General features: G+C 51.0%; 2 protein-coding genes across 2 annotated transcripts in view; one reads left to right on the forward strand and one right to left on the reverse strand.

Moving 5' to 3' along the window:
• LOC116952062 (large neutral amino acids transporter small subunit 2-like) overlaps positions 1–3,256 on the reverse strand; it is a 37,542-nt gene extending 34,286 nt beyond the window's left edge. The window contains exon 1 of the mRNA XM_032971087.2: positions 2,014–3,256. Within this exon, the coding sequence (XP_032826978.1) occupies positions 2,014–2,197 (184 nt within the window). The 5' untranslated portion in view covers positions 2,198–3,256. The remainder of the gene's footprint in view (positions 1–2,013) is intronic.
• Positions 3,257–8,563: 5,307 nt separating this feature from the next.
• On the forward strand, positions 8,564–27,994 carry RNMT (RNA guanine-7 methyltransferase). The gene is made up of 11 exons (XM_032971105.2): positions 8,564–8,695; positions 10,570–10,661; positions 11,906–12,038; positions 15,644–15,772; positions 18,620–18,732; positions 19,404–19,585; positions 20,467–20,631; positions 21,556–21,673; positions 22,447–22,551; positions 23,397–23,430; positions 24,088–27,994. The coding sequence occupies exons 1-11, from the start codon at positions 8,662–8,664 to the stop codon at positions 24,123–24,125; spliced, it is 1,143 nt and encodes a 380-aa protein (XP_032826996.1). The 5' UTR covers positions 8,564–8,661; the 3' UTR covers positions 24,126–27,994.

A 27,994-nucleotide genomic window follows, 5' to 3' on the forward strand; every position in this document is an offset into this window, starting at 1 on the left:
CAATTCCCCTTGACGACATCAAGCGACGAGCGCTCTGTGTGTGACGAGTGCGACGATGGGCCCGCTCTTGCGAACGACGTCGGGGGGGGGCGGGGGGGGGGGTGAGTGAGCCAGGCGCCGGGTAGCCTCGCCTCTTCTCTATCCCCCCAATCTCTCTTCCCTCCCCTCGCTTGCTCATCTCCTTCCCATCCATCCCGCCTACCCCTTCGCGACGCCCCAAGTACCGCCACCATCCAGAGGACGCCACAAGGCGAACAGCACAAAGACAACGCCACTGTCAGGGCACTTATAGCTCGTGGTGAGCAGCTATAACGGCTATTAAGAGGCCATCCATTTAGTAGGTACGCATGGAGGAGGAGAGGGGGGTTAACCCAAATGCGTTCGCTTGCGTATTGGGGGGGGGGTCTACTGACAATGTGCGTACGCATAGGAAACGTGGGGGGGGGGGGGGGGGGGTGAAGCCTCGATAATAATTTGTCTACATTGGCCTTCAAATGAGTTAGATCGTCCGGCGGTGGACTATCTGTTTGCTTAAACACGTTAATATTATTAATCCTTGATCGTTTCTGCGTGGATTAAATATCGGCCGTTCTATAGGATTCCGGGGGGGGGGGGGGGTGCGTCAGGCGTACGTACGCAGCTGGGGGGGGGGGGGCGGTGTAAAAAACTCCGCGTGCGTACAGGGATGGGGAGAGGGGTCAAGTTCTGACAGATTTTTTGCGTACCTACTCAATGGATGGCCCCCTACCTCAGATGTTCAAACACCAAACAGAAACCTATCGCAAGGAATTAAAGTCTCTGCATTAACCACACACGAACGCGCGCGCACACACGCGCACACGCACGCACAGTACTTGTGGTGAACATGCAAATACGTATATTACCAGAGTATGTTGTGTTTGCATGTCCGCCGCATGTACTCTGCGTGGTTGATGCAGTACTTGATTACTTGAAAAAACGTTTCTATTTGGTGTTTGAACATGTTAGCACAACTCCTGTTATTGCCAAAGAGATTAAAACCGAATCTTATTTTTTCATACTTTGATACTGCCAAAAAAGGTCCCATTTTTTTAAAGTGATGTTTTCGATGATTCAGTAACATGCTTAACTGTGGCAATGAACACGCGGTTGGTTACATAACGGCGTGAACAGCAGCAATCGACAGAACGTGTTGGTAGCGATGATGATGCTGCTCCTGCTAATGATTCTACTACTCGTGATTCTGCTGCTGACCATGTTGATGATTCCGCTGCTGCTGCTACTGCTGGTGATGATAATGATTTTTCTGATGATGCTTCTGCTGCTCCTGCCCATATTGATGCTGATGGTGCTGATGATGATTCTGCTGCTGATTATGATTTTGCTCCTACTAATCATGCTTCTTATGATGATGATTCTGCTGCTGATTATTATTTTGCTCCTACTAATAATGCTTCTTCTGCTGCTGATAATGATGATACTTCTGCTGATGTCAACGATGACGATAATCATGCTGCTTATGACACTTTACTGCTGCTGATGATGATTCTTCTGCATCTGACGGATTGATTTATGCTTCTGATGATATTGCTACATCTGCTGCTGCTGCTAATGATGACGATGACAAAACAACTAAAAATATTCATCAATAAAACCGCCTTCCATTAAAATGAAAACATATTACATGCTATATGAAGAAGGGCCATAGTGTGAAACGTCGACTGTTATATACTTTTCCTTTTCGGATCACACACAATGTTATTGACGAATGTATTGAGATGTGTGCACCACTTCCAACGCAACAGCATGAATACCGATGACGATGATGACGACGATGATGACAATGACGACGATGATGACTATGAGGATGATGACGACGATAATGATGATGACGACGACGACGTCACAATGGCAATGCCGCGGCGGCAGATGTTGCCGTGGTGACGATGACGTCAGACCAAGGTGGTGACGGTGGCGATGATTGCGCACGAGGCTGGGAACAATGGAGGTCACGTGACGCAGGGGGCCGCGCACCCACGATGATGCCGCACGCGCTCACGAGGCCGATCTCCTGCTTGAGGGTCACTCCGCGGCCCTCGCCGACCCCTCGTTCAGGCGACGCCCCCTCCACCGTCGTCGCCGGAGCTCTGTCGCCTCCCGCGGACTTCGTCGAACGCTTTCTCGCCACCGGGCCGCCGCCGCCGCCGCCGCCGTCCATGGCTGGGGGAGTTGCGGCGCAGCAGGCGCGCGTTGGGAGATTCTGCGACGATCCGCGACGTTGAGGAGGCTGCAGGCGATTTTTTTTTTACTTCTGGCGCGCGCACGGTGGTGGTGGGGGGGGGGGTCCCTCCCCGCGTGTAGATGGAGACAAGTGGGGTGGAGGAGCAACCTACTCGCTCACTGGCTCGATAAGAGCGACTCAATTTATGTCTAACTAACGATGTCGTGATGTCACTCCATTAGTCTCGTGATGATGCTGATGATGATGCTGCTGATGATCTGATGAATCCTTAGATGATGAACTGATAGTAATGTTAGCTCGTGACGATGTCCCGACGTCGCTCTGCTCGCCTTGTGCTGATGCTACTGCTGATCCTCGACTTATGTTCTCGACATGAGCCCTCGACGATCACCCAATGTCGCTCATCCGCTATCGCCTCTTGTCTTGATGACATCGACAAACTCCTTCCGAAACACGTTCCTCGTACAGTATCGTCTCTAGTGGCTCGCTGCCGCGATGGTTGATCCCAGCATCTGGCCGGCTCAATGAACTCTCGCCGCACGCAAATTTCCTTTCCCAAGCACCAACGATGACTCAATTCTCTCCGTCCGTCCGTGCGTCCCGCCCGTGCGTACGTCCGCCGAGCAATGATCTCCTCCCAATCTATTCGGAAAATTCAGTCAATCACCGCCGCTCGCAACGCTACGGACGCAGCAATCAACACGCCGTGCCGTGCGCGCGCGCGCGCGCACCCTTGTTACGCAACCAACTCTTGTACGATGAACACGCGAGCGGGAATGCCTAACGCCGCTGCATTAGACGCGCACTTCGTACGCCCGCTTGCATGTCCCCCGTGCAGCACAAGCTCGAGCTCGCCACACACCACACGCACACAGAGTGTGTGCAGACAAGCGTGGCGGCAACGTCTCTTATGAATACCTCTCTTTATTTTTATTATTATTATTGTTGTTGTCTTACTATTATGTTGGGAGCGCAGCGAGGGAGAGAGCGGGACGTATTGGTGAGGCTTTGGAGGCGAAAGCCTTGGGTTGGGTCTGGGGGGTAATGTGTTATTTCCACCCCCCCCGCCACCACCCCACTCTGTATGTGTGGGCGGTTCCGGCTTCGAGGCGGCCTCGATTGGGGATTACTTTATTCATGAGCGTCGGCTCGCCTTGCGTCATCCCTTCTCTCGCTGTGCGTCACGCCAACACCGGCTCTCGCAACAGCAAACCGCTGGCGGGAGGCGGAGGCAGAATCAGCACCAGGGCGCTGTCCATTTCAATTGCATTGCTAATGGGCCCGCGCGTCGTGAACGGTTGGTGATCAAGACGCGGTCGGACTCAAGATTATATCATTTCATCAGCTGGTAGTTAGCCCCCCCCCCCCATCACCACATTGAGCCAGGGAGCTCTGTTGGCAAGGACAGTCACGGCCCAAGATCGTCGGCAGTAGCGGCCATTAAAGGACATTGCAGCCGTATAGAGTTGTCTTTTTGTTCACTAAGATTCATAGAGCTGCCCACCGGCGGATTATTACAGGGTGGTGAGAGATGGCTTGGAGAAGGTTTCCATCCAGCAGTGGATTGATCGTGCCTGACGATGTCAGTCGCCGATGAAGTCCCACACTGGTATCAGTGCGACAGGTGAACGGGGCGTTTACGGACGATGCCGCACGATCCCGGTGCAATAGCCAAGGGCTTGTACCACACCTGTCAATTCCTTATCAGTGCCCTAACTTATTGCAGACAAATTCAGACCTTATTGGTCACCCCATGCCCTCATAAATCTCAACGTTCATCCTACAAAGTTCCATCACAAGGGAGAAACACAAACAAATAAACAGCATTTGTATTTATTTGCCCGTATTAAAACGGCTGTACGCTGTATGGACCTGAAAACTCAATTTCCCCTGCACAAGAATATGGGGTAAGCCATATGGGTTGACAGCTAAGCATCTCTGTGGGTCTCTGTGGGGTCTCCATACCTGTCAACCCCTTATCAGTGCCCTACCTTATCACAGACCAATGCAGACCTTATTGGTCACCCCGTGTCCCTTATAAATCTCAACGTTCATCCTACAAAGTCCCATCACGAGGGAGAAACACACAAATAGACATTCTGTTTTGTTGTTCCACATATTGAAACTGCTGGCCGCCGTATGGACCTGAAAACTCAATTTCCCTGCACAATAATACGGAGTAAACCGCATGGCTCGACACGCTATGTTGTACGCTACGGTATCGGGGTCGTAAATAATTCCTCACCCGACACACGGGCTCCAGATTCGAGTATCAAGAATTGAGTTTTTGTTGTTTTTAAACATCGCGGGTGTGCCGCCCTCTAGTGGACGAACGGGTCACGTGAAGACATTGCCGTATCAGCGACTTGCCCAATCGTATTACGCCCATCGTGTTTGAGGCTGTATCTGAATTCATAATTACTACGGCAGATTTAAATTCGCATTCTGTAGAGATACAGCGTGGTATTTGATGACAATCTATGTTTAACTTAATTTTTATTTAAACAAAAAGAATGGATATTTCGATTATGATTTGCTAGCTTTTTTTTATTTGCCATCCGTTATTGTTTACTGAATCGTTGCGTTTATAATAGTGTTTGTTTAGTTAGATCGCGTAAATATAAATGCGTCGTTAAACCCGCCACCACCCGACACAGCCAATTAGTAAGGGGGTTGTCATGTTAACAGAACGTGCCAATTCCTTACTAGTGCAGCACACCGGTGTGTTGGAGAGCAAATCCACAACATTTACAACCTGAGAACGACGTTTCGCCAGTAATAACAACTAGCTTCATCAGGCGACAGATTTGTGGAGAAATCTTCCTGTTTCGTTCCTTAAATAGAGGGGTAGATGTGATGACGTCACTTGTAAGCTCTTTACGTGCGAGGGGGGGGGGTTAATGGATGCGTTGCGCTTTTCGGAGAAGCGACGGTGGTGTTGCTTGTGTTTATGAAACCCGATTTAAGAGCTTCTTGGTTCACGGGGTACTTCAAAATAAACTGACCTGAAACTGAATAGCAAACATAGATTTGTTTTTACACAACCGATTCCACAAAACCACGTGTTACGGTGTGGCCGTCTCCACGTGTTCTGGTGTGGCTGAACCACGTGTTCCGGTGTGGCCGCCACACGTGTTCCGGTGTAGCCGTAACCACGTGTTCCGGCGTGGCCGTAACCACGTGTTCCGGTGTGGCCACCCAATGTGTTCCGGTGTGGCTCAAAAAACACGTGTTCCTGTGTAGCCGAACCACGTGTTCTGGTGTGGCCATTAACACGTGTTCCGGTGTGGCTCAAAAACCACGTGTTCCGGTGTGGGAGTAAAAAACACGTGTTCCGGTGTGACAGTAAAAACACGTTCCGGTGTGGCAGTAAAACCCACGTGTTCCGGTGTGGGAGTAAAACCCACGTGTTCTGGTGTGACAGTAAAAACCACGTGTTCCGGTGTGGGAGTAAAACCCACGTGTTCCGGTGTGACAGTAAAAACCACGTGTTCCAGTGTGACAGTAAAAAACACGTGTTCCGGTGTGGGAGTAAAAAACACGTGTTCCGGTGTGACAGTAAAAAAATACGTGTTCCAGTGTGACAGTAAAAACACGTGTTCCGGTGTGGGAGTAAAAAACACGTGTTCCGGTGTGACAGTAAAACCCACGTGTTCCGGTGTGACAGTAAAACCCACGTGTTCCGGTGTGGGAGTAAAAAACACGTGTTCCGGTGTGACAGTAAAAAACACGTGTTCCGGTGTGACAGTAAAAAACACGTGTTCTGGTGTGACAGTAAAACCCACGTGTTCCGGTGTGGGAGTAAAACCCACGTGTTTCGGTGTGACAGTAAAAAAACACGTGTTCCGGTGTGACAGTAAAAAACACGTGTTCCGGTGTGACAGTAAAACCCACGTGTTCCGGTGTGACAGTAAAAAACACATGTTCCGGTGTGACAGTAAAACCCACGTGTTCCGGTGTGTCAGTAAAAACCACGTGTTCCGGTGTGACAGTAAAACCCACGTGTTCCGGTGTGTCAGTAAAAACACGTGTTCCGGTGTGACAGTAAAACCCACGTGTTCCGGTGTGACAGTAAAAAACACGTGTTCCAGTGTGTCAGTAAAAACCACGTGTTCCGGTGTGTCAGTAAAAAACACGTGTTCCGGTGTGACAGTAAAAAACACGTGTTCTGGTGTGACAGTAAAAACCACGTGTTCCGGTGTGACAGTAAAAACCCACGTGTTCCGGTGTTACAGTAAAACCCACGTGTTCCGGTGTGTCAGTAAAACCCACGTGTTCCGGTGATACCGCCCCACGTGTTCCGGTTGCGGCCACCCCCACATGCTCCGGTGTGGCCGCCCCACGTGTTCCGGTGTGGGAGTAAAAAACACGTGTTCCGGTGTGTCAGTAAAAACCACGTGTTCCGGTGTGACAGTAAAAAACACGTGTTCTGTGTGGTGACAGTAAAAAACACGTGTTCCGGTGTGGGAGTAAAAAAACACGTGTTCCGGTGTGGGAGTAAAAAAACACGTGTTCCGGTGTGGCAGTAAAAAACACGTGTTCCGGTGTGACAGTAAAACCCACGTGTTCCGGTGTGACAGTAAAAAACACGTGTTCCGGTGTGGGAGTAAAAAAACACGTGTTCCGGTGTGACAGTAAAAAACACGTGTTCCGGTGTGACAGTAAAAAACACGTGTTCCGGTGTGTCAGTAAAAATCACGTGTTCCGGTGTGACAGTAAAAAACACGTGTTCTGGTGTGGGAGTAAAAAACACGTGTTCCGGTGTGGGAGTAAAAAAACACGTGTTCCGGTGTGGGAGTAAAAAAACACGTGTTCCGGTGTGGCAGTAAAAAACACGTGTTCCGGTGTGACAGTAAAACCCACGTGTTCCGGTGTGACAGTAAAAAACACGTGTTCCGGTGTGGGAGTAAAAAAACACGTGTTCCGGTGTGACAGTAAAAAACACGTGTTCCGCTGTGACAGTAAAAAAACACGTGTTCCGGTATGTTAGTAAAACCCACGTGTTCCGGTTTGACAGTAAAAAACACGTGTTCCGGTGTGGGAGTAAAAAAACATGTGTTCCGGTGTGACAGTAAAAAACACGTGTTCCGGTGTGTCAGTAAAACCCACGTGTTCCGGTGTGTTAGTAAAACCCACGTGTTCCAGTGTGTCAGTAAAACCCACGTGTTCCGGTGTGGGAGTAAAAAAACACGTGTTCCGGTGTGACAGTAAAAAACACGTGTTCCGGTGTGACAGTAAAACCCACGTGTTCCGGTGTGACAGTAAAAACCACGTGTTCCGGTGTGACAGTAAAAAACACGTGTTCCGGTGTGGGAGTAAAAAAACACGTGTTCCGGTGTGACAGTAAAAAACACGTGTTCCGGTGTGACAGTAAAAAACCACGTGTTCCGGTGTGACAGTAAAAAACACGTGTTCCGGTGTGACAGTAAAACCCACGTGTTCCGGTGTGACAGTAAAAACCACGTGTTCCGGTGTGGGAGTAAAACCCACGTGTTCCGGTGTGACAGTAAAACCCACGTGTTCCGGTGTGGGAGTAAAAATCACGTGTTTCGGTGTGACAGTAAAAAACACGTGTTCCGGTGTGACAGTAAAAAACACGTGTTCCGGTGTGACAGTAAAACCCACGTGTTCCGGTGTGGGAGTAAAACCCACGTGTTCCAGTGTGTCAGTAAAACCCACGTGTTCCGGTGTGGGAGTAAAAAACACGTGTTCCGGTGTGGGAGTAAAAAAACACGTGTTCCGGTGTGACAGTAAAAAACACGTGTTCCGGTGTGACAGTAAAAAACCACGTGTTCCGGTGTGACAGTAAAAAACACGTGTTCCGGTGTGACAGTAAAACCCACGTGTTCCGGTGTGACAGTAAAAACCACGTGTTCCGGTGTGGGAGTAAAACCCACGTGTTCCGGTGTGAAAGTAAAACCCACGTGTTCCGGTGTGACAGTAAAAATCACGTGTTTCGGTGTGACAGTAAAAAACCCACGTGTTCCGGTGTGACAGTAAAAACCACGTGTTCCGGTGTGACAGTAAAACCCACGTGTTCCGGTGTGACAGTAAAAACCACGTGTTCCGGTGTGACAGTAAAAACCACGTGTTCCGGTGTGACAGTAAAAACCACGTGTTCCGGTGTGACAGTAAAAACCACGTATTCCGGTGTGACAGTAAAAAACACGTGTTCCGGTGATACCGCCCCACGTGTTCCGGTGTGACAGTAAAACCCACGTGTTCCGGTGTGACAGTAAAAAACCCACGTGTTCCGGTGATACCGCCCCACGTGTTCCGGTTGCGGCCACCCCCACGTGCTCCGGTGTAGCCGCCCCCAAACGTGTTCCGGTAAAAAAAATAGGCGGGAATAACCCCGGAAGTGGTTTGCGCGCGCTCCACCCCCCCACCACCACCACTACTCCTCCCCCAGCAGTGGGGGGGGGGGGAAGTCATTGCTCATGGCGGACAGCGGAGTGAACGCGTCGCGAGCGGGTGAATGAAATCTTCCTCCTCCTCTTCATCCTCCTCTTCATCCTCCCGTCCGCATCCCTCGCCCGTTTCTCGTCACCTCCTTTTCGAAAGCCGCTTTTCTGCTTCGACGGCCGTCAGCCGCGGTCCTCGGGAGCTGTTCAGGCCGCCGCGATTCCGAGACTCGGGACGGTAACCGGCGTCGTCGTCATCATCACTGCTGCCAGTGCTTGGCGCAGCAAGGCCGCTGTTGTACTCCACTCTCTATGCTCTCGCGTCGGTCGATTTACCCGCTCTCCCTCCCCCACCACCACCACCACCACCGCTTGCACCGTTGCCCGCACTGAGCAGTAGCGGTGAGGTTAATAGTTCGAAGCAAACCCGGCCACCTTACCCCGGTCATCCGGCAGTGCATTGTCAATGATTTGCTCGGCGTGCGGCGCTCACCCAGTGCCGGACTAAGCTAGTGCGGGGGCCTCTAGCAAATGTTATGAAGGGGCCCTAAATGTTTTTTTTTTTAAACCACAAACACGGGGCACGCAAAGTACAACTACTTTGTTTAATCAAACCCTATGTATTTATTAACATTGTAAACAAACAAAACCTAATTGAACGCTTGAGAACCAAAGGGATGATGCAAGGCTGCAGTGATGGTTAAGAACCACTGATGTAGATCAACTCGAGCCTTGCGTAAATCACGTGACTTGTATTCGGGCATCCCGACTCTTGAACACAAATGCCGCTTCTTCCGTGCAGCTCACATTCACTCGCTCCTTCTTTCCTTCCCTCTTCTCCCCTCATTGTTACTACCACCACCACCATCTTATCATCACCATCACCAGCCTCTCATCAACATCACCACCCTCTCATCATCACCACCACCACCCTCTCATCATCACCACCACCCCCTCATTACCACCCTCTCATCAACATCACCACCATCATCATCACCACCACACTCTCATCAACACCACCACCCTCATCACCACCCTCTCATCATCACCACCACCACACTCTCATCAACATCACCACCCTCTGATCATCACCACCACCCCCTCATTACCACCCTCTCATCAACATCACCACCCTCTCATCAACATCACCACCCTCTCGTCAACATCATCATCATCACCACCCTCTCATCAACATCACCATCATCACCACCACCCTCTCATCATCACCACTACCCCCTCATCACCACCCTCTCATCAACATCACCACCCTCTCGTCACCACCACCACCCTCTCATCACCACCACACTCTCATCAACATCGCCACCCTCTCATCAACATCACCACCCCCCTCATCAACATCACCACACTCTCATCAACATCACCACCCCCCTCATCACCACCACATTCTAACCACCACTACCACCCTCTCATCACCACCATCCTTTTTCGTTCCTTAAATAGAGGGGTAGATGTGATTCATAGTTTCATTTCATTTTATGATGATGACGATGTAACCCAAAAAAGAAAAAAACCTGTATTTTGGATGACATTGGCCGTGAAAGCCTGACGTGTTGAAGCTTGTTTTAATGTCACGTTTAATGAAGGATCACGTGTTTAAGGTCAACGGGCTTGGGCGGGACGCGTCGACAAGGAGGCACGACGGGGTGACGGCAGCCAGACTGATTGGAACGCTTCCGAAAAGGACGCGGTCCTCCCAAGGGGAGACGGAGCGATGTCGTCGGTCCACGTGCGGGGTTTTGAAAGGATTTGACGCATCGCCGGGGTCGTGAGAAGTGGTGGTGGCGGTGGTGGCTTGCGGAGGCCTTAATTCAGCAGTGGATCGATCGTGGCTCTGATGGTGATAATGATGAGTTGTCCTCCACGTCATGAAGCTGTACTTCGTGTGTGTGTGTGCGGTGTGGTTGATGTGTGTCGTGTAAGCAGAAGTCAGTCCAAGGCAGGAGGAGGCAGTTGCTGGTGGAGTGAAGAGGAATTCTCGAGATTCAGATGAGGAGGATGGAGCCACTGCTGCTAAGGTGTCTTCTCATTCTAGCTGGGCTGTGATCCGACTAATCTGGTCATCTTAAAACCACGAACGAAACTTTTTATTTTACCAGGCAAGGCCCACTTAAGCTATTTAGCTCTTTTTCAGAAGCTACCTGGCCACAAATGATAGCTCAACGAAGTGGGACTTAGGTGGTAAAATAAAAAAAAAGTTTAGTTTTTAGTTTAGGTCGACTCTGCCTTAAATGAGTGAGTACCTGTGGTGGTGTATGAACATCATCACTGGGGAGAATTAGGCAGCCGAGCGTGGCGATGATACTGTCGGTAATCCACCACTCTCGACAAAGCAAGGGTTGGTTTAACACGTAGGCTTTCGCGACCAATATTCATAATAAAGGTTTTTGGGTTAGATCGCGTTATTTATAAATGTGTCGTAACCCTCCACCACCCGACACGGCCAATCAGCAAAAAAAAGTGTCACGTTGACAAAAGACAATTATTTCACTACTTTAGCCCACCGGTGTGTTGAAGAGTGAATCCACAACATTTACAGTTTGAATACGACGTTTCGCTAGTAATTACATCCTGCTGCTCTATTTAAGACCGAGAGCAAGTGAGGTCTTTACCATTCTTGCGAATTGCCCGATGATGCTGGATGTAAACTCCCTGTAGCCGCCGAGAACTTGCCCGTACCCTGGCTCGTCAGGAGAAGGCGGTACGGCAAAATATTCGGATTCCATTTGTTCTATCTGTACGGGGATAGAGCGTTGCCCCCTCGCACGAGAGCGTGGGTTATCTCCAGGTGCTCCGGGTTCCTCCCACGTGTGTGTAAGCTCTGGTTGAAGTGGCTGAGAAAAAATGTAATTTAAAAACATCCAATGTGGGACCCTCCTGTGAATAACAGTCCTTTCACTCAGCGTGGCTTTTTTCGGATAAATGTGTAATTATAATTGTTTAGTACTGGGACAGGGAACTGCCTGGGTGTTGTAAGCTTAGGCTGCAAGTACGTATACACGTTGAAGCTCTTTCGCGCTGTAGGTAGCCAGCTGTGCTAATCGGAGGTGCAGGGGTAGAAAGGAAAATGGGAGTAAAACTGTGGATTCGTAAATCGGTCTGCGTGGAGCTTTTAAGTGCTACCCCCTCGTGTGTGGGTGCTTTTCTGTGGGCACTACAAAAACCTTCCCATGTGAAGCTTTGTGTAGTTTCCCGGGTAAACAAGTATTTTTGTTGTGTTATCGCTTGCTAACAGCACGTGTGTGTGTGTGTGTGCGCGCAGCGTGGACCGGGGCTTGGCAGCGTAGTCGCCACTCACTACAATCAGCTCCAGGAGGTCGGGCGAGATGCGCGGAGCCACAGCCGCATCCTCTACATGCGCAACTTCAACAATTGGCTCAAGAGCGTGCTCATCAGTGAGGCCGCGCCGCGCGCGCACGCGAACTTACCGCCGTACATTTCGTCATTTGTTTCCGCTTTGCTCCGTCTCGTGCCAATTCGCTCGGGTAGTGGCGACATCTTTCTGGCACCAACCTCTTTTGATGTCGTCATTGTCAAGCCGTTCTCTGTTAGGTCCTCCTCTCTTTCCGGTTTCCTTCCATTTTTCCCACCGATGCACTTTTAATTTCCCTGTTTTTGTCCATCGTGCTACATGCGTGTGTCCAAATAGCGGGCCTTTTTTTCCTTTCTCACCGCTGCCTGCGTCACCACGTCTGCTTCCACGTGCAAATGTGACCGCTGTATCTGACACTAAAACCTTCCGCTTTGGGGATATTTTAGTTGAAGGAAGCTGTATTACGATGTGTGTACAGGGACGACTCTACATATGAACGAGTTAGGTTCCGGAGGCCTGTTCATGAGTGGATGTGTTCGTAAGTCCAACTTGACTCCTGTCGATTCCAAACACATTGTGCGGCGTATACACTAGACACGGGGAATGGCTTTTAAAAGGTTAATAATCTCCTGTAGATTTAGATGCCACTGGTTCTTCACGTTCTGCAGATGCAGATGCCACTGGATCTTCATGTTCTGTAGTTGTAGATGCCACTGGTTCTTCACGTTCTGTAGATGTAGATGGCACTGGTTCTTCACGTTCTGTAGATGTAGATGCCACTGGTTCTCCACGTTCTGCAGATGTAGATGCCAATGGTTCTTCGCATTCTGTAGATGTAGATACCACTGGTTCTTCACATTCTACAGATGTAGATGCCACTGGTTCTTTACGTTCTGTAGCTGTAGATACCACTGGTTCTTCACGTTCTGCATATGTAGATGCCACTGGTTCTTCATGTTCTGCAGATGTAGATGCCACTGGTTCTCCACGTTCTGCAGATGTAGATGCCAATGGTTCTTTACATTCTGTATATGTAGATGTCACCGGTTCTTCACATTCTGCAGATGTAGATATCACTGGTTCTTCACATTCTGCAGATGTAGATGCCATTAGTTCTTCATGTTCTGCAGATTTAGATGCCACTGGTTCTTCACGTTCTGCAGATCTAGATGCCACTGGTTCATCACGTTCTACAGATGTAGATGACGCTGGTTGTTCATGTTCTGTAGATGTAGATGCCACTGGTTCTTCACGTTCTGCAGATGTAGATGCCACTGGTTCATCACGTTCTACAAATGTAGATGCCACTGGTTCTTCATGTTCTGCAGATGTAGATGCCACCGGTTCCTCACATTCTGCAGATGTAGATGCCACTGGTTCTTCACGTTCTGCAGATGTAGATGCCACTGGTTCTTCACGTTCTGCAGATGTAGATGCCGCTGGTTCTTCATGTTCTGCAGATGTAGATGCCACTGGTTCTCCACGTTCTGCAGATGTAGATGCCAATGGTTCTTTACATTCTGTATATGTAGATGTCACCGGTTCTTCACATTCTGCAGATGTAGATGTCACTGGTTCTTCACATTCTGCAGATGTAGATGCCATTAGTTCTTCATGTTCTGCAGATTTAGATGCCACTGGTTCTTCACGTTCTGCAGATCTAGATGCCACTGGTTCTTCACGTTCTGTAGATGTAGATGCCACTGGTTCATCACGTTCTACAGATGTAGATGATGCTGGTTCTTCACGTTCTGTAGATGTAGATGCCACTGGTTCTTCACGTTCTGCAGATGTAGATGCCACTGGTTCATCACGTTCTACAAATGTAGATGCCACTGGTTCTTCATGTTCTGCAGATGTAGATGCCACCGGTTCCTCACATTCTGCAGATGTAGATGCCACTGGTTCTTCACGTTCTGCAGATGTAGATGCCACTGGTTCTTCACGTTCTGCAGATTTAGATGCCGCTGGTTCTTCATGTTCTGCAGATGTAGATGCCGCTGGTTCTTCATGTTCTGCAGATGTAGATGCCACTCGTTCTTCATGTTCTGCAGATGTAGATGCCACTGGTTCTTCATGTTCTGCAGATGTAGATGCCACTTGTTCTTCACGTTCTGCAGATGTAAATGCCACTGGTTCTTCACATTCTACAGATGTAGATGCCACTGGTTCTTTACGTTCTGTAGCTGTAGATACCACTGGTTCTTCACGTTCTGCATATGTAGATGCCACTGGTTCTTCATGTTCTGCAGATGTAGATGCCACTGGTTCTCCACGTTCTGCAGATGTAGATGCCAATGGTTCTTTACATTCTGTATATGTAGATGTCACCGGTTCTTCACATTCTGCAGATGTAGATATCACTGGTTCTTCACATTCTGCAGATGTAGATGCCATTAGTTCTTCATGTTCTGCAGATTTAGATGCCACTGGTTCTTCACGTTCTGCAGATCTAGATGCCACTGGTTCATCACGTTCTACAGATGTAGATGACGCTGGTTGTTCATGTTCTGTAGATGTAGATGCCACTGGTTCTTCACGTTCTGCAGATGTAGATGCCACTGGTTCATCACGTTCTACAAATGTAGATGCCACTGGTTCTTCATGTTCTGCAGATGTAGATGCCACCGGTTCCTCACATTCTGCAGATGTAGATGCCACTGGTTCTTCACGTTCTGCAGATGTAGATGCCACTGGTTCTTCATGTTCTGCAGATGTAGATGCCGCTGGTTCTTCATGTTCTGCAGATGTAGATGCCACTGGTTCTCCACGTTCTGCAGATGTAGATGCCAATGGTTCTTTACATTCTGTATATGTAGATGTCACCGGTTCTTCACATTCTGCAGATGTAGATGTCACTGGTTCTTCACATTCTGCAGATGTAGATGCCATTAGTTCTTCATGTTCTGCAGATTTAGATGCCACTGGTTCTTCACGTTCTGCAGATCTAGATGCCACTGGTTCTTCACGTTCTGTAGATGTAGATGCCACTGGTTCATCACGTTCTACAGATGTAGATGATGCTGGTTCTTCACGTTCTGTAGATGTAGATACCACTGGTTCTTCACGTTCTGCAGATGTAGATGCCACTGGTTCATCACGTTCTACAAATGTAGATGCCACTGGTTCTTCATGTTCTGCAGATGTAGATGCCACCGGTTCCTCACATTCTGCAGATGTAGATGCCACTGGTTCTTCACGTTCTGCAGATGTAGATGCCACTGGTTCTTCACGTTCTGCAGATTTAGATGCCGCTGGTTCTTCATGTTCTGCAGATGTAGATGCCGCTGGTTCTTCATGTTCTGCAGATGTAGATGCCACTCGTTCTTCATGTTCTGCAGATGTAGATGCCACTGGTTCTTCATGTTCTGCAGATGTAGATGCCACTTGTTCTTCACGTTCTGCAGATGTAGATGCCACTGGTTCTTCATGTTCTGTTGATGTCACTGGTTCTTCATGTTCTGCAGATGTAGATGTCATTGGTTCTTCACGTTCGATAGATGTAGATGCCACTGGTTCTTCACGTTCGGTAGATGTAGATGCCACCACCGCCATCTATTGCGTGGCGGTTGAACTTACAACTCTCAGTCCGAACAGGCGGCTGGACGTACGTACCAGGTTTGTTCGTATCTATGAAAGTTCACAAGTTGAACGTTCGTAAGTACGTATTGCAATGTCTGCGCGCAGATGAGTTTGTGCAGAGGGTGCGGGCGGACGGGCGTGGAGGAGCGCTGTCCGTTCTTGACCTCGGCTGCGGCAAGGGAGGGGACATGCTCAAGTGGCGTCGCGCCTCCATCGGCCACCTCGTCTGCGCTGGTGAGTGAGCGTGCGCGCGCAAAGGGTTTCACGCTTCGTCGGCGAGGAGGGAAGGCCGGGGAATGCCGTCGGAGCGGAAGAGTCCGTGGAGTGATCTCCCGCTCTGTTTGGTGTGGACACGCAAGAAAGGAGGAGAGAGAGAGAGAGTTGTCTGTTGAGATATCCAGAGTGAGATTGTCTGCTGATACATGTAGGCGCTGCAGATAGGAGAGACGCGTGGGTGATGATTGTATGTGTCGGTGTCTCTGTGTCTATTGAACCACGTGGCTGATGATTGTGGGTGCCGGTGTCTCTGTGTCTATTGAAACACGTGGGTGATGATTGTGGGTGCCGGTGTCTCTGTCTATTGAAACACGTGGGTGATTATTGTGGGTGCCGGTGTCTCTGTGTCTATTGAAACACGTGGGTGATGATTGTGGGTGCTGGTGTTTCTGTGTCTATTGAAACACGTGGGTGATGATTGTGGGTGTCTGTGTCTATTGAAACACGTGGCTGATGATTGTGGGTGCCGGTGTCTCTGTGTCTATTGAAACACGTGGGTAATGATTGTGGGTGTCGGTATCTCTGTGTCTATTGAAAAACGTGGGTGATGATTGTGGGTGCCTGTGTCTGTGTCTATTGAAACACGTGGGTGATGATTGTGGGTGCCGGCGTCTCTGTGTCTATTGAAACACGTGGGTGATGACTGTGGGTGCCTGTGTCTGTGTCTATTGAAACACGTGGGTGATGATTGTGGGTGCCGGTGTCTCTGTGTCTATTGAAACACGTGGGTGATGACTGTGGGTGTCGGTGTCTCTGTGTCTATTGAAACACGTGGGTGATTATTGTGGGTGTCGGTGTCTCTGTGTCTATTGAAACACGTGGGTGATGATTGTGGGTGCCTGTGTCTCTGTCTGTATTGAAACACGTGGGTGATGATTGTGGGTGTCTGTGTCTATTGAAACACGTGGCTGATGATTGTGGGTGTCAGTATCTCTGTGTTTATTGAAACACTTGGCTGATGATTGTGGGTGTCGGTGTCTCTGTGTCTATTGAAACACGTGGGTAATGATTGTGGGTGCCTGTGTCTCTGTGTCTATTGAAACACGTGGGTAATGATTGTGGGTGCCTGTGTCTCTGTCTGTATTGAAACACGTGGGTGATGATTGTGGGTGTCTGTGTCTATTGAAACACGTGGCTGATGATTGTGGGTGTCGGTATCTCTGTGTCTTTTGAAACACTTGGCTGATGATTGTGGGTGCTGGTGTCTCTGTGTCTATTGAAACACGTGGGTTGATGACTGTGGGTGTCGGTATCTCTGTGTCTATTGAAACACGTGGGTTGATGACTGTGGGTGTCAGTGTCTCTATGTCTATTGAAACACTTGGCTGATGATTGTGGGTGTCGGTGTCTCTGTGTCTATTGAAACACGTGGGTTGATGACTGTGGGTGTCGGTGTCTCTGTGTCTATTGAAACACGTGGGTAATGATTGTGGGTGCCGGTGTCTCTGTGTCTATTGAAACACGTGGGTTGAAGACTGTGGGTGTCGGTGTCTCTGTGTCTATTGAAACACGTGGGTAATGATTGTGGGTGCCTGTGTCTCTGTGTCTATTGAAACACGTGGGTTGAAGACTGTGGGTGTCGGTGTCTCTGTGTCTATTGAAACACGTGGGTAATGATTGTGGGTGCCTGTGTCTCTGTGTCTATTGAAACACGTGGGTAATGATTGTGGGTGCCTGTGTCTGTGTCTATTGAAACACGTGGGTGATGACTGTGGGTGTCGGTGTCTCTGTGTCTATTGAAACACGTGGTTAATGATTGTGGGTGCCTGTGTCTCTGTCTGTATTGAAACACGTGGGTGATGACTGTGGGTGCCGTTGTCTTTGTGTCTATTGAAACACTTGGCTGATGATTGTGGGTGTCGGTGTCTCTGTGTCTATTGAAACACGTGGGTGATGATTGTGGGTGCCTGTGTCTCTTGTGTCTATTGAAACACGTGGGTGATGATTGTGGGTGTCGGTGTCTCTTGTGTCTATTGAAACACGTGGGTGATGATTGTGGGTGCCGGTGTCTCCGTGTTTATTGAAACACGTGGCTGATGATTGTGGGTGTCGGTGTCTCTGTGTCTATTGAAACACGTGGGTGATGATTGTGGGTGGTGCCGGTGTCTCCGTGTTTATTGAAACACGTGGCTGATGATTGTCGGTGACGGTGTCTCCGTGTTTATTGAAACACGTGGCTGATGACTGTGGGTGTCGGTGTCTCTGTGTCTATTGAAACACGCGGGTGATGATTGTGGTTGCCAGTGTATGTGTAATTTTGAAACACGTGGCTGATGACTGTGGGTGTCGGTGTCTCTGTCTATTGAAACACGTGGCTGATGATTGTGGGTGTCGGTGTCTCTGTGTCTATTGAAACACTTGGCTGATGATTGTGGGTGCCGGTGTCTCTGTGTCTATTGAAACACGTGGCTGAGAATTGTGGGTGCTGGTGTCTCTGTGTCTATTGAAACACTTGGCTGATGATTGTGGGTGCCGGTGTCTCTGTGTCCATTGAAATACGTGGGTGATGATTGTGGGTGTCGGTGTCTCTGTGTCTATTGAAACACGTGGGTGATGATTGTGGGTGTCGGTGTCTCTGTGTCTATTGAAACACGCGGGTGATGATTGTGGTTGCCAGTGTCTGTGTAATTTTGAAACATTTGGCTGATGATTGTGAGTGCCGGTGTCTCTGTGTCTATTGAAACACGTGGGTAATGATTGTGGGTATCGGTGTCTCTGTGTCTATTGAAACACGTGGCTGATGATTGTGGGTGCCGGTGTCTCTTTGTCTATTTGTGGGGTGCTGGTGCCTCGGCGTGGGTGCAGACATCGCTGCGACGTCAGTGGATCAGTGCCGGCAGCGGTACAACGACATGCGGGGACGCGGCGGAGGAGGCCCCATCTTCTCCGCCGAGTTCATCGCTGCCGACTGCAGCAAGGTGTGTACTTGTGGTGTACGTGTGTGTACGTGTAGCGTGTGTGTAGTGTACGTGTGTGTAGTGTACGTGTGTTTACGTGTAGTGTACTTGTAGTGTACGTGTGTGTAGTGTACGTGTGTTTACGTGTAGTGTACTTGTAGTGTACGTGTAGCGTGTGTGTAGTGTTTGTGTGTTTACGTGTAGTGTACTTGTAGTGTACGTGTAGCGTGTGTGTAGTGTACGTGTGTTTACGTGTAGTGTACGTCTGTGTACGTGTAGCGTGTGTGTAGTGTACGTGTAGATACGAGTTTTGGTCAAATCGTAAAAGCGGGGGGGGGGGGGGGGGAGGCTGGGGACACCTTCTTGCAACGGATTGATCCTGGACGGTGATGATGATGATGATGGTGGGTGGTGGCAATCGCGATGATGGGCACCACCTCCCCCACCACCACCTCCCACCACCGCCACCTACCCCACCCCACCCCCCCACCTCCCCCACCACCACCTCCCCCACCCCACCTCCCACCACCGCCACCTCCCCTACCCCACTCCTGCTCCTCCCCCACCTCCCCCACCCCACCGCCCCACCTTCCCCACCACCACCTCCCCCCCAACCTCCCTCCTCCCCCACCACCACCTCCCCCTGCACCTCCCCCTGCACCTCCCCCACCACCCGCTCCGCGCTACCACAGGAGCTCCTGTCGGACCGCTTTGAGGACCGCTCGCGCACCTTCGACCTCGTGAGCTGCCAGTTCGTGTACCACTACTCGATGGAGAGCCAAGCGCAGGCAGACACGATGCTGCGCAACGCCTGCGAGCGTCTGAAACCGGGAGGCATCTTCTTCGGAACGACGCCGGACGCCCGGGAACTCGTGTGAGCGGTGTTGGTTCATTACTACCGTCGCCGTTATCGCTCGTTTAAACTAAAACTAAACTGTTTTTATTTTATTTTGCCAGGCAAGACCCGCCGAGCAAAATAGCTCTTTTTTTCAGAGGCGGCCTGGCCACAAATGATAGCTCGACGAAGCGGAGTATCGCGTGTTCAAGCGGGGTGTCACGTGCTCAACGTCGATAGCCAAATAGTGTCGACGCACGTTGATTTTTAATTGTCGAGGGAAAAACCGGAGAAAAATCTATACAGCCACAGGGAGAGAGAAAGACACGATAATGCCAAATATCTAACCCACGACCTCCTGCATACCGGGCGAGGTAGTTAACATCTCCTAGCCACCTTGGGACTCCTCTCCTAAATCAGCAATGGGCACCACCTGATATGGTAAAAAAAAACTTTGGTACTTCTGATGTATTTTCCACGGCCGATGCGTGTGCAACATTTGATCACCCCGCTCATTTCGAGCGGTTATCACAGACCCCACTTTTATTGGCTTCATCGGAAACATTGGAACCGCTGTAGTTATGCCACCACAGTCGCTGCGGACGTCCGATCTGGACTCATGGGACTGTGGCTTCAACGCTTGCGCAGCGACGCACGCACCCGCGCAGCGACGATTCCGAGCGATATCAAAGCAGTTTCTGGGTCGCCCCTCGGTTTACTCGGCCCTAAATAGGTACCGGGTTGCGGTGCATTCACATCGGCATCGGGGGAGACAAAAGCGTTTGGGAGAGGTGCCGGCCGCACCACAACTGTTCGCTCCTTCACCGTAGGCACTCATCGCTAACAGCGCTTGCCCCCAACAGTCTGTTAAATGCTGTACGGCGGGGGTGGGGGGGTGAATCTTCTCTGTCGTTTTGTAGGAAGCGTCTGATGAAGGCGGAGGGGCTGTCATTCGGTAACGAGGTGTACTCGGTCCGCTTCCCCGACAAAACCTCGTTCCCCCTCTTCGGGTGCAAGTACGACTTCCACCTGGAGGGCGTGGTGGACTGCCCCGAGTTCCTCGTCTACTTCCCTCTCCTGCAGGAGTCCGTCGCGCATGCACGCACACACTCGCATGCACACACTCTCACGCTAAAATGCATGCACGGTCGCACGCACTCGCGTATACACGCTCACTCACACTCACACACACTCGCTCGTACACACACACTAGCGCGCGCACACCAACACGCACTCACGCTCGCACACACAAACACACACTCACGCGTCACGCTCGCTCGCACACACAAACACGCGCTCGCTCGCACACACAAACGACGAAATGCGCCAAGTGACGTCTTTGTACGGCTTGAAACGTGACGCAGCCGGGTGGCGGTAGTGTCTACGCTGCTGCACGTGGCTGCCTGTAATCCAGCGCTGTGGCCGCAGCAGCAGCAAGGATTGGTGGATCACCGCACCATTATTGCGAGATGCTGTACCCTGGCTAGCCAGGAAATCATGGTACAGCCAAAATGTGGACTCCGTCTGCCCCACCTGTATGGGGATAGAGCGTTTCCCCCTCACAAATGTGGATTTTCTCCCGATGCTCTGTAAGCACTCATTAATTGAATTGTCCGATGACACCACAATATATAGAGGACCGCAGAGCTTGAGCGAGACGAAATAGGGCACCGGCTGCTGCTACTGCCTTCCCGCTCGCCTGTGGTGGTTCCTCCTGGCGCCTACTGAGTCATCCTCTGTCCCGAGTCAGCCTCTCTGAGCCGTCCCCCCTCTCTCCGAAGAGCGAATTCTGTGTGGCGGCAGCGGCGACGACGGCGCAGTAGTTACAAGTTGACATGTACATCCTAATCGCTAATTAAGTCACTCGGCTCATTAAATACTTCCGGGGACAAACGCTTTTTGGGAAGCCTTCCAGAATCCGTGCATGTGCGTGGTTTTTCTTCCTCGCATGCGTCCTGCTTTTCTCGTAACTCCCGAGTCCCCTCCCGTGTCGCCCGACGGTTTTGTAGGATGGCCAAGAAGCACGGCATGAAGCTGCTGATGAACAAGACGTTCGCCGAATACTTCCGGCAAAAGAGCCAGGAGAAGGAGCACAGGATACTGATGGAGAGAATGCAGGCGATGGAGGTAGAAACATAAAAAATCATGTTAAAATCATGTTAAAAATCATGTTAAAATCACAATGAGGAAACGTGTGTGTGTGTGTGCGCCGTTCCCGCCTTCATAAGTGCTTGCTAACAGCACCTGCCCCAGCAGTATTTAAGGTTATACGGGGGATCTTTGTACCATTCTGGCTTTCATAGGTGCTCGCTATAGCAGCACTTGCCCCTAAAGTCTGTTGAGGTTATACAGGGGATCTTTGTCTTTTTGTGCGGTGGAGAGTGATGTGTTTGTGACACTGGGGCGAGTGTATGTATGCATGTGCGGGGGAGCGGGAGTGTAGCGGTTAACGCGAACCCGTTCACGGCCAACACCGTTGACGATTATTTTAACCGTTCCGGGGCCTCCCCCCAGGTCGACTCAGGTTCCAATGAGTACCTGGTGCGGTGTGTAAACTTCACCGCTATGGAGACAAAGGCAGCCCAGGCGTGGTGTTGGCCGTCCACCCCCTTGTGTGCTGTGCCATCCTTAATAGGTGCTCACTGACAGCACTTGCCCCAACAGCCCGTTAAGGCTATACGGGGGATCTTTGTCTTTGATGGTCGACTCGGCCTCAAATGGGTACCTGGTGCGATTGCGATGTGTAAACATCGCCACTAAGGTGACAAATGCAAGCCCGGGCGTGGTGTTTGCTACCCACCCCCTTGTGTGCCGTGCAGGCCTTAATAGCTGCTTGCTGACAGCACTTGCCCCCAACAGTATGTTAAAGGTTATACGGGGGGTCTTTGTCTTTGTGGCAGGCGTACCCACCAGGGCCAGGCTCGAGTCTGGTGAGCGGCAACCTTGAGGACTACGAGCACGTGAAAACCAGCCTGAAGGAGAGCAACCAGCCCCACGGCAACGTGGTAACGAGTTCAACCTGGGATCCATACACACGAGCACAGACGCGCGCGCACGTACCACTCGCGTCAGTGCGGTGGCTGCGCTTCGCCTGTAATCCGACGACGATGGAGGCAGCAGCGAGAGGGGTTGGCGGATCGCCGCACAAATGCTGTGAGATTCCCTGCCCGTGGGCGTCAAGGAGAGGAGTTGTATCCTGGATCGCCAGGAGAGAGGGGCGGTAAAGCGAAAATGTGGATTTCTACCTGTTCCGTCTTTGTGGGATAGAGTGTGGCCACCCCGTCGTACACGTGGGTGTTTTTGTATGCGGTTTGAACTTCTTTTTGGCTGTACGTAGCCAACTGTTAATCGGAGGCACGGGGGGGAAGGAAAACAAACTAAACACAAAAAGCAGTTCTAAAGAAATTAGTTTTCCGGGTGCTCTGGTTTCTTCTCAAGTAAAAACACATTACTATATAGAGGACCGTAGCGTTTGCAGGAGAATTTGGCGCTGGATCACTATCCCTCGCCTTCCCCGCTCGTCCGTGGTTCCTCCTCCTGGCACCTTCGAGTCGCCCTCCCTGTCTCCGCGAGCGGGTACCGTGCGGCGCGTTTCAAGTTGACATTATTTATCACTCCGAATTTGTACGCAGGAGAAGTCCTCGCCGAGTCTCGCGACTCTTATTGCGCTGGGGGCCCATTAAACAAATCGATAAAAAAGCCGAAAACATCTGTACTTGGAAATGACAACAAGCAACCGCCCCGTGCTCACTGGAACAGCGGAGTTACATTTGATTGCCGTCTTGCGCGTTTTGTGTATTTACGCCGAAGGTTGTTTTCGTTCTGTCTCTCCACATCTCCCGTCACGTAGGGAACGATGACGAAGTCGGAATGGGAAGCCACAAGTGAGTGACTCGCACCCAGACACCCAGACACAGTCCCCAGCCTCGGTGCCTGGAGCAGGGTAGAGTGAGGTGAGGAGAGGTAGGAGAGTGTGTGGAGAGCAGAATGAGGTGAGAGGCAGGAGTGTGCGTGGAGGGGAGTCGAGTGAGATGAAGGGGGAGAGGTAGGAGAGTGCGTGGAGGAGAGTAGAGTGAGATGAGAGGGGACAGGTAGGAGAGTGCGTGGAGGGGAGTCGAGTGAGATGAAGGGGGAGAGGTAGGAGAGTGCGTGGAGGGGAGTCGAGTGGGAGGAGAGAGGTGGGCAGGAGGGAGTCCATGGAGGGGCTTGAGGACCGTGAGTGCGATCGTGAAATGGATCTGGGATTGGATTGGAAACCAGTGAAGGGATCGGGGCATTGTGGGTGAGAAGTCTGGTCACGGCATTTTTGATTTTCTGGAATTGGAAGATGGGGTATATTGAAGAGATGAGGTATATGGGGAGATGAGGGAAGAGGAGGGATGTTTGGAAGATGGGGATGCTGTGGGGGGCGAGAGTTGCGGCCGATGAGTCGTGTTGCGATGAAGGCCCGGATGATGATGGTCTCCGGGTCGTGAGTGACCTCCCAGCGGAACCGTAACGCTCACTTCTCACTGCTCGCTGCCTGTGTCTTGTCTCTCCAGGCCTCTACTTGGCCTTTGCCTTCGTCAAGGAGAAGTGAGCAGACCAGGAAGCCGGTGGCATTCGCCGCTAACCCTGAGGTGGCGAAGAAGTACGCAGTGCCGGTTGTTGTTTGGCCTGTGTGGTGTAAAGATGTACGCACGACAACAACAACAACAACCGCCGTTCGCCACGAAGGGGCGGTGACGTCACCGTGGCAATTGTGCCCTGCTAGGTGCACGCACACACACACACGGTACCACCACTCGCTAGGTGTCTGGGAAGACGTCTACAACACTCGCATACACGCACACTTAGAACAAAGACAAAGATCCCTCGCGTAGCCATACAGACGATTGGGGCAAGTGCCGTCGGCGGGCACACATTTAAAATCTTGCACGAGGGGTTGATGCGGGCAGAACGACGCCCCGGTCGCTTTTGTCTCTCCTGTGGCTGATGTTTATTGCACACTGTGCCAGGATCTCATTTAAGGTTGAGTCGATCTAACACTTGCCACTGATGTTAGCCGTGGCCAGGTATCGGATTCGGCTCGCCGGCCTTGTCGTGCTGCCGGGGAACCACTGACACACACACACACGAGCCACGATGATAAACACGTGGTGAACCATTTATAGACGACCCACTAAAATAATAGGGAGAAAATAACATTGTAATTCAGAGCTTATACATTTACTTCCACCAACCTCAATGCACCTGCTTTATGTAAATCGGTTAACATGCTCCGGACGCGCTCTGTCCTACACAACGGGTTTATGGTTTTCTTATTTTTACAAAGCTTTTGAGAGGGTCATCGGAAATCGGTGGGATATCTGTAAATGGATTGCCTTGTATATTCCAACGAACCGGCAGGCAATCTGAAGGTGCCCGCCACTGCATCGTGTGCTGTCCTACGTTCAGACAAATTAATGCTCGTGAAACATCGCCACAGTAATCATTGACCACTTCCTTATAACATGAATTTACGGACGACATTTTGCAGAAACTACGAAAAGACACCGATAACCGAATTGATGTACGTCCTAATGATAATTCTCGGAGGACTAGAGGTTAAACGTGATGGCTTACAACCGTAGGGGAAAAAAACCCAATGTAACTGATATTGGCCTAAAAAAATACCCCAGGTAAGGCCCACTGAGCTGTGTCGCTATTTTTCAGACGCAACCTGGCCACAAGTGATAGCGCCAAAGAAGTGACAGCATTTTGAAATGCATGGCAAACCAAATACTCGAAAAGGCATGATTCTAAATGTGGAGGGGGAAAAGCGGAGGACGCGGAGAAAAATCCACGCGACCACGGGGGAGAAGATACAAATTACAAATATGGAAGGCGTCGGGGTCGGGATGAAACCCACAACCTCCTGTATACAGGCAAGGGGGTTAACATCTCACCACCGTGACGCTCAACTGGGACTTAGATCTTGGCCACATCCGCCCCCCCCCCACTCCGACAAACTTGGCAGGACCCTCCAGGCAAAAAAAAAACAGTCTTGAGACTCTACGAGTCTTTCCTGGGTAAAGGAGCGTCAGAGCAGCAACAACAGGTTTATGGTTGTAGCGATGGACGAATTTTAATTCTCCGCATTTTTTTTTTTACATTTGGGCCCACCAAAAAAAAAAGTCAGACCGCGCAGGTCGATTTGGTTTCATTTGTTGCTCGGGGTCACCCTGGTATGTTGAACTTCTTTCGCGCCGTGCATAGCCAAGCACACGCAGCCACATGTCGAGGTGCACGTCGCTCTCGGCCTCACGCTAAACTCGCACGGGCCCAGCAACTCGCTTGCGGGTGGAGTGGTGGCGCAGCGGTTGGCGCACCGCACCATCAAACCCCCCATCGAACTCAGTTCGATTCCCGGCCACGGCTAACATCAGTGACGAGCGAAATCCGAAGCGGAGCTGCTGTGGCCCCTCCAACCCCGCCTTCTCAAACCTGCACCGACCAGAGTGGTGAAGTAGTCAAGCGACCCCCTGCTCCTCCCCCCCCCCCCTCCCTACACGTACGACACGGAGCAGGGCGGCCTTCATCCAGCAGTTGATTGACAAAGGGACAGCAGAAATAATGCCTCCGTTGTTACAAGGCAGTGTTGCGAGTGGCGGCACTCCCGTGTCCTTGCGTCTGTGTGGACCTTCGTCCCAACGCGAGGGAGCGGCAGTGCGTTCAGACGACACGTCGCAAGCCGCTTTGCACGCTCCCGGTCGTGTCTTCGCGTCGCACGCGCGCCGTCTGGCGGTCGAGGCGGCGTCCCGACGTTTCGCTGCACGTGTCGGGCAGCTTCCTCCAGCGACTGCTCCCGAGGAGGTTTCCGGTCCATTCACGTGGGAGCGAAAACGTCGTTGGAACGCGGCGTTGAACGACACGCAGCCGCAGCAGCAGCAGCACGACCGCGCAAAAACCTAATCGGCGTGGCCACACGGCTTCTCTCAGTTTTCGGGCAGATGGTTCGGGATTTTGTGGGATTGAGCAAAGGTTGTTTTAGTGTTCATCTTGTTTAGCAGACGTTTTGCTTTGCCATCATTTCCCGGATTGCTTTGTTCATCTCGTACGTACGGGAAATATTTTGCTCCTACTAAAAATCAGTTTTACGTTTGTACTTTTAGTCTCCGACTTGTGAGAGAGTCAGTATTGTACTTTCGATTGTCGCAATGAACGAACGTTTGCCTGTCTTTCATACGAAAAACCGTGAATATTACGTTTTGTAAATTTCGTAATGACGAAACTTTGTAGTTAAGCGCTCGGCGTGCGTGTAGATAACGTCTTATTTTCGTCTTCATTTTATTGCTTTGTCCCATTTTCGCAGACCAGTATTTAGGAATTATAGGCATCCAAAAAGGTCATTTGCTGTTGTTCCATGATCTGTGTGTTCCTTGCTCGCATACCTCTTTTCCACTGCACAACCGAACCCCACCGGGGCCGTACCGTTGCCAGGCCTGCGTGGCTCAGAGGCACCAGGTTGTACTTCCACCACACAACCGAACCGAGCCAGGGCTGTGTTGAGCCAGCCCAGCCGAGCCCGGCGTGGGTCAGGAGGCGCCAGGTTGTTTTTCCACTACCGAGCCAGGGCCGTGCCATGCCGGCCCTGGCGTGGCTCAGGAGGCGCCAGGCCCTTTATCCCACTGCAGAAGCAGTGCCGAGCCGTGCCCTGGATGTCACGCTGAACAAACGATTCAGTGATGCTCGTAGATAATACAGTGACAGCGTCCTCACAGAATACCGACTGACGTCACGCAAAATTACCCTGTTTGGCTCGGTAATGGCAAATTGCCAGTGGAAAACCGAGAATCCCACGCTGGCCCGGCTGTGATGTGCTAGTGGATAAAAGTAGTAGCGAGCGTAATTCCAAGCATGCGGTTCCATATATATACAGTCACAAACGCAAACACGAGGGTGGCAAATGACCCATATAACCCGAAGTGCGCCCAGTTGCGTGCGATCTCGCAAGCTAAGCAAGCTGGGGGGTGCCTGGACAGTGCTTGGAGATGTCGTGCTCAGCATGCACCAAAAGCAGGTGTTGGTGGGACAGCAGATGGCAGTGCAGTATAATCCACTGTTGTTATGTAGTACTACAGCAATACTCTGCCAGACCGGCAGCTGACACACTGGGGCATGTTTCTGAAATCACCGCCCCAACCCTCGCCCCGTTCCGGCCAGCAGTGCGAGGTGGATTGCAGCCACACAGCTTCGTCGATCGGGCAGATCGCTTGCGGTGTGGGTAAAATGTGGGTCCCTTGCCGCCTCTGCCATTGTAGAAGAGTAGGCCGAATACCGTCATCCTCAAGCGGCTGTCGCATGTCGATCCAGCTGCTGGATGAGTGGCCTCCGTGCGTGGTAGCCAGTGCTGCAGCTTTGCCTTTCCATCCGGGAGGGAGGGCGTTTTGAGTGACATCAAAATAAAAACGGGAAAGATTGCGTTAA

Source organism: Petromyzon marinus, chromosome 45 (genome assembly GCF_048934315.1).
Source record: "Petromyzon marinus isolate PM22_M1 ecotype Great Lakes invasive population chromosome 45, UKy_Petmar_22M1.pri1.0, whole genome shotgun sequence".
In the NCBI taxonomy this organism is placed as follows: domain Eukaryota; kingdom Metazoa; phylum Chordata; class Hyperoartia; order Petromyzontiformes; family Petromyzontidae; genus Petromyzon; species Petromyzon marinus.

Excerpts from the sequence above, each read along its gene's own strand:
- RNMT (XM_032971105.2), top strand. The coding sequence starts at position 8,662 with ATGGCGGACAGCGGAGTGAACGCGTCGCGAGCGG. Across the intron at positions 10,662-11,905 it reads ATGGAGCCACTGCTGCTAAG|CGTGGACCGGGGCTTGGCAG; the intron begins GTGTCTTCTCAT and ends GTGTGCGCGCAG. Across the intron at positions 21,674-22,446 it reads AGAGAATGCAGGCGATGGAG|GCGTACCCACCAGGGCCAGG; the intron begins GTAGAAACATAA and ends TCTTTGTGGCAG.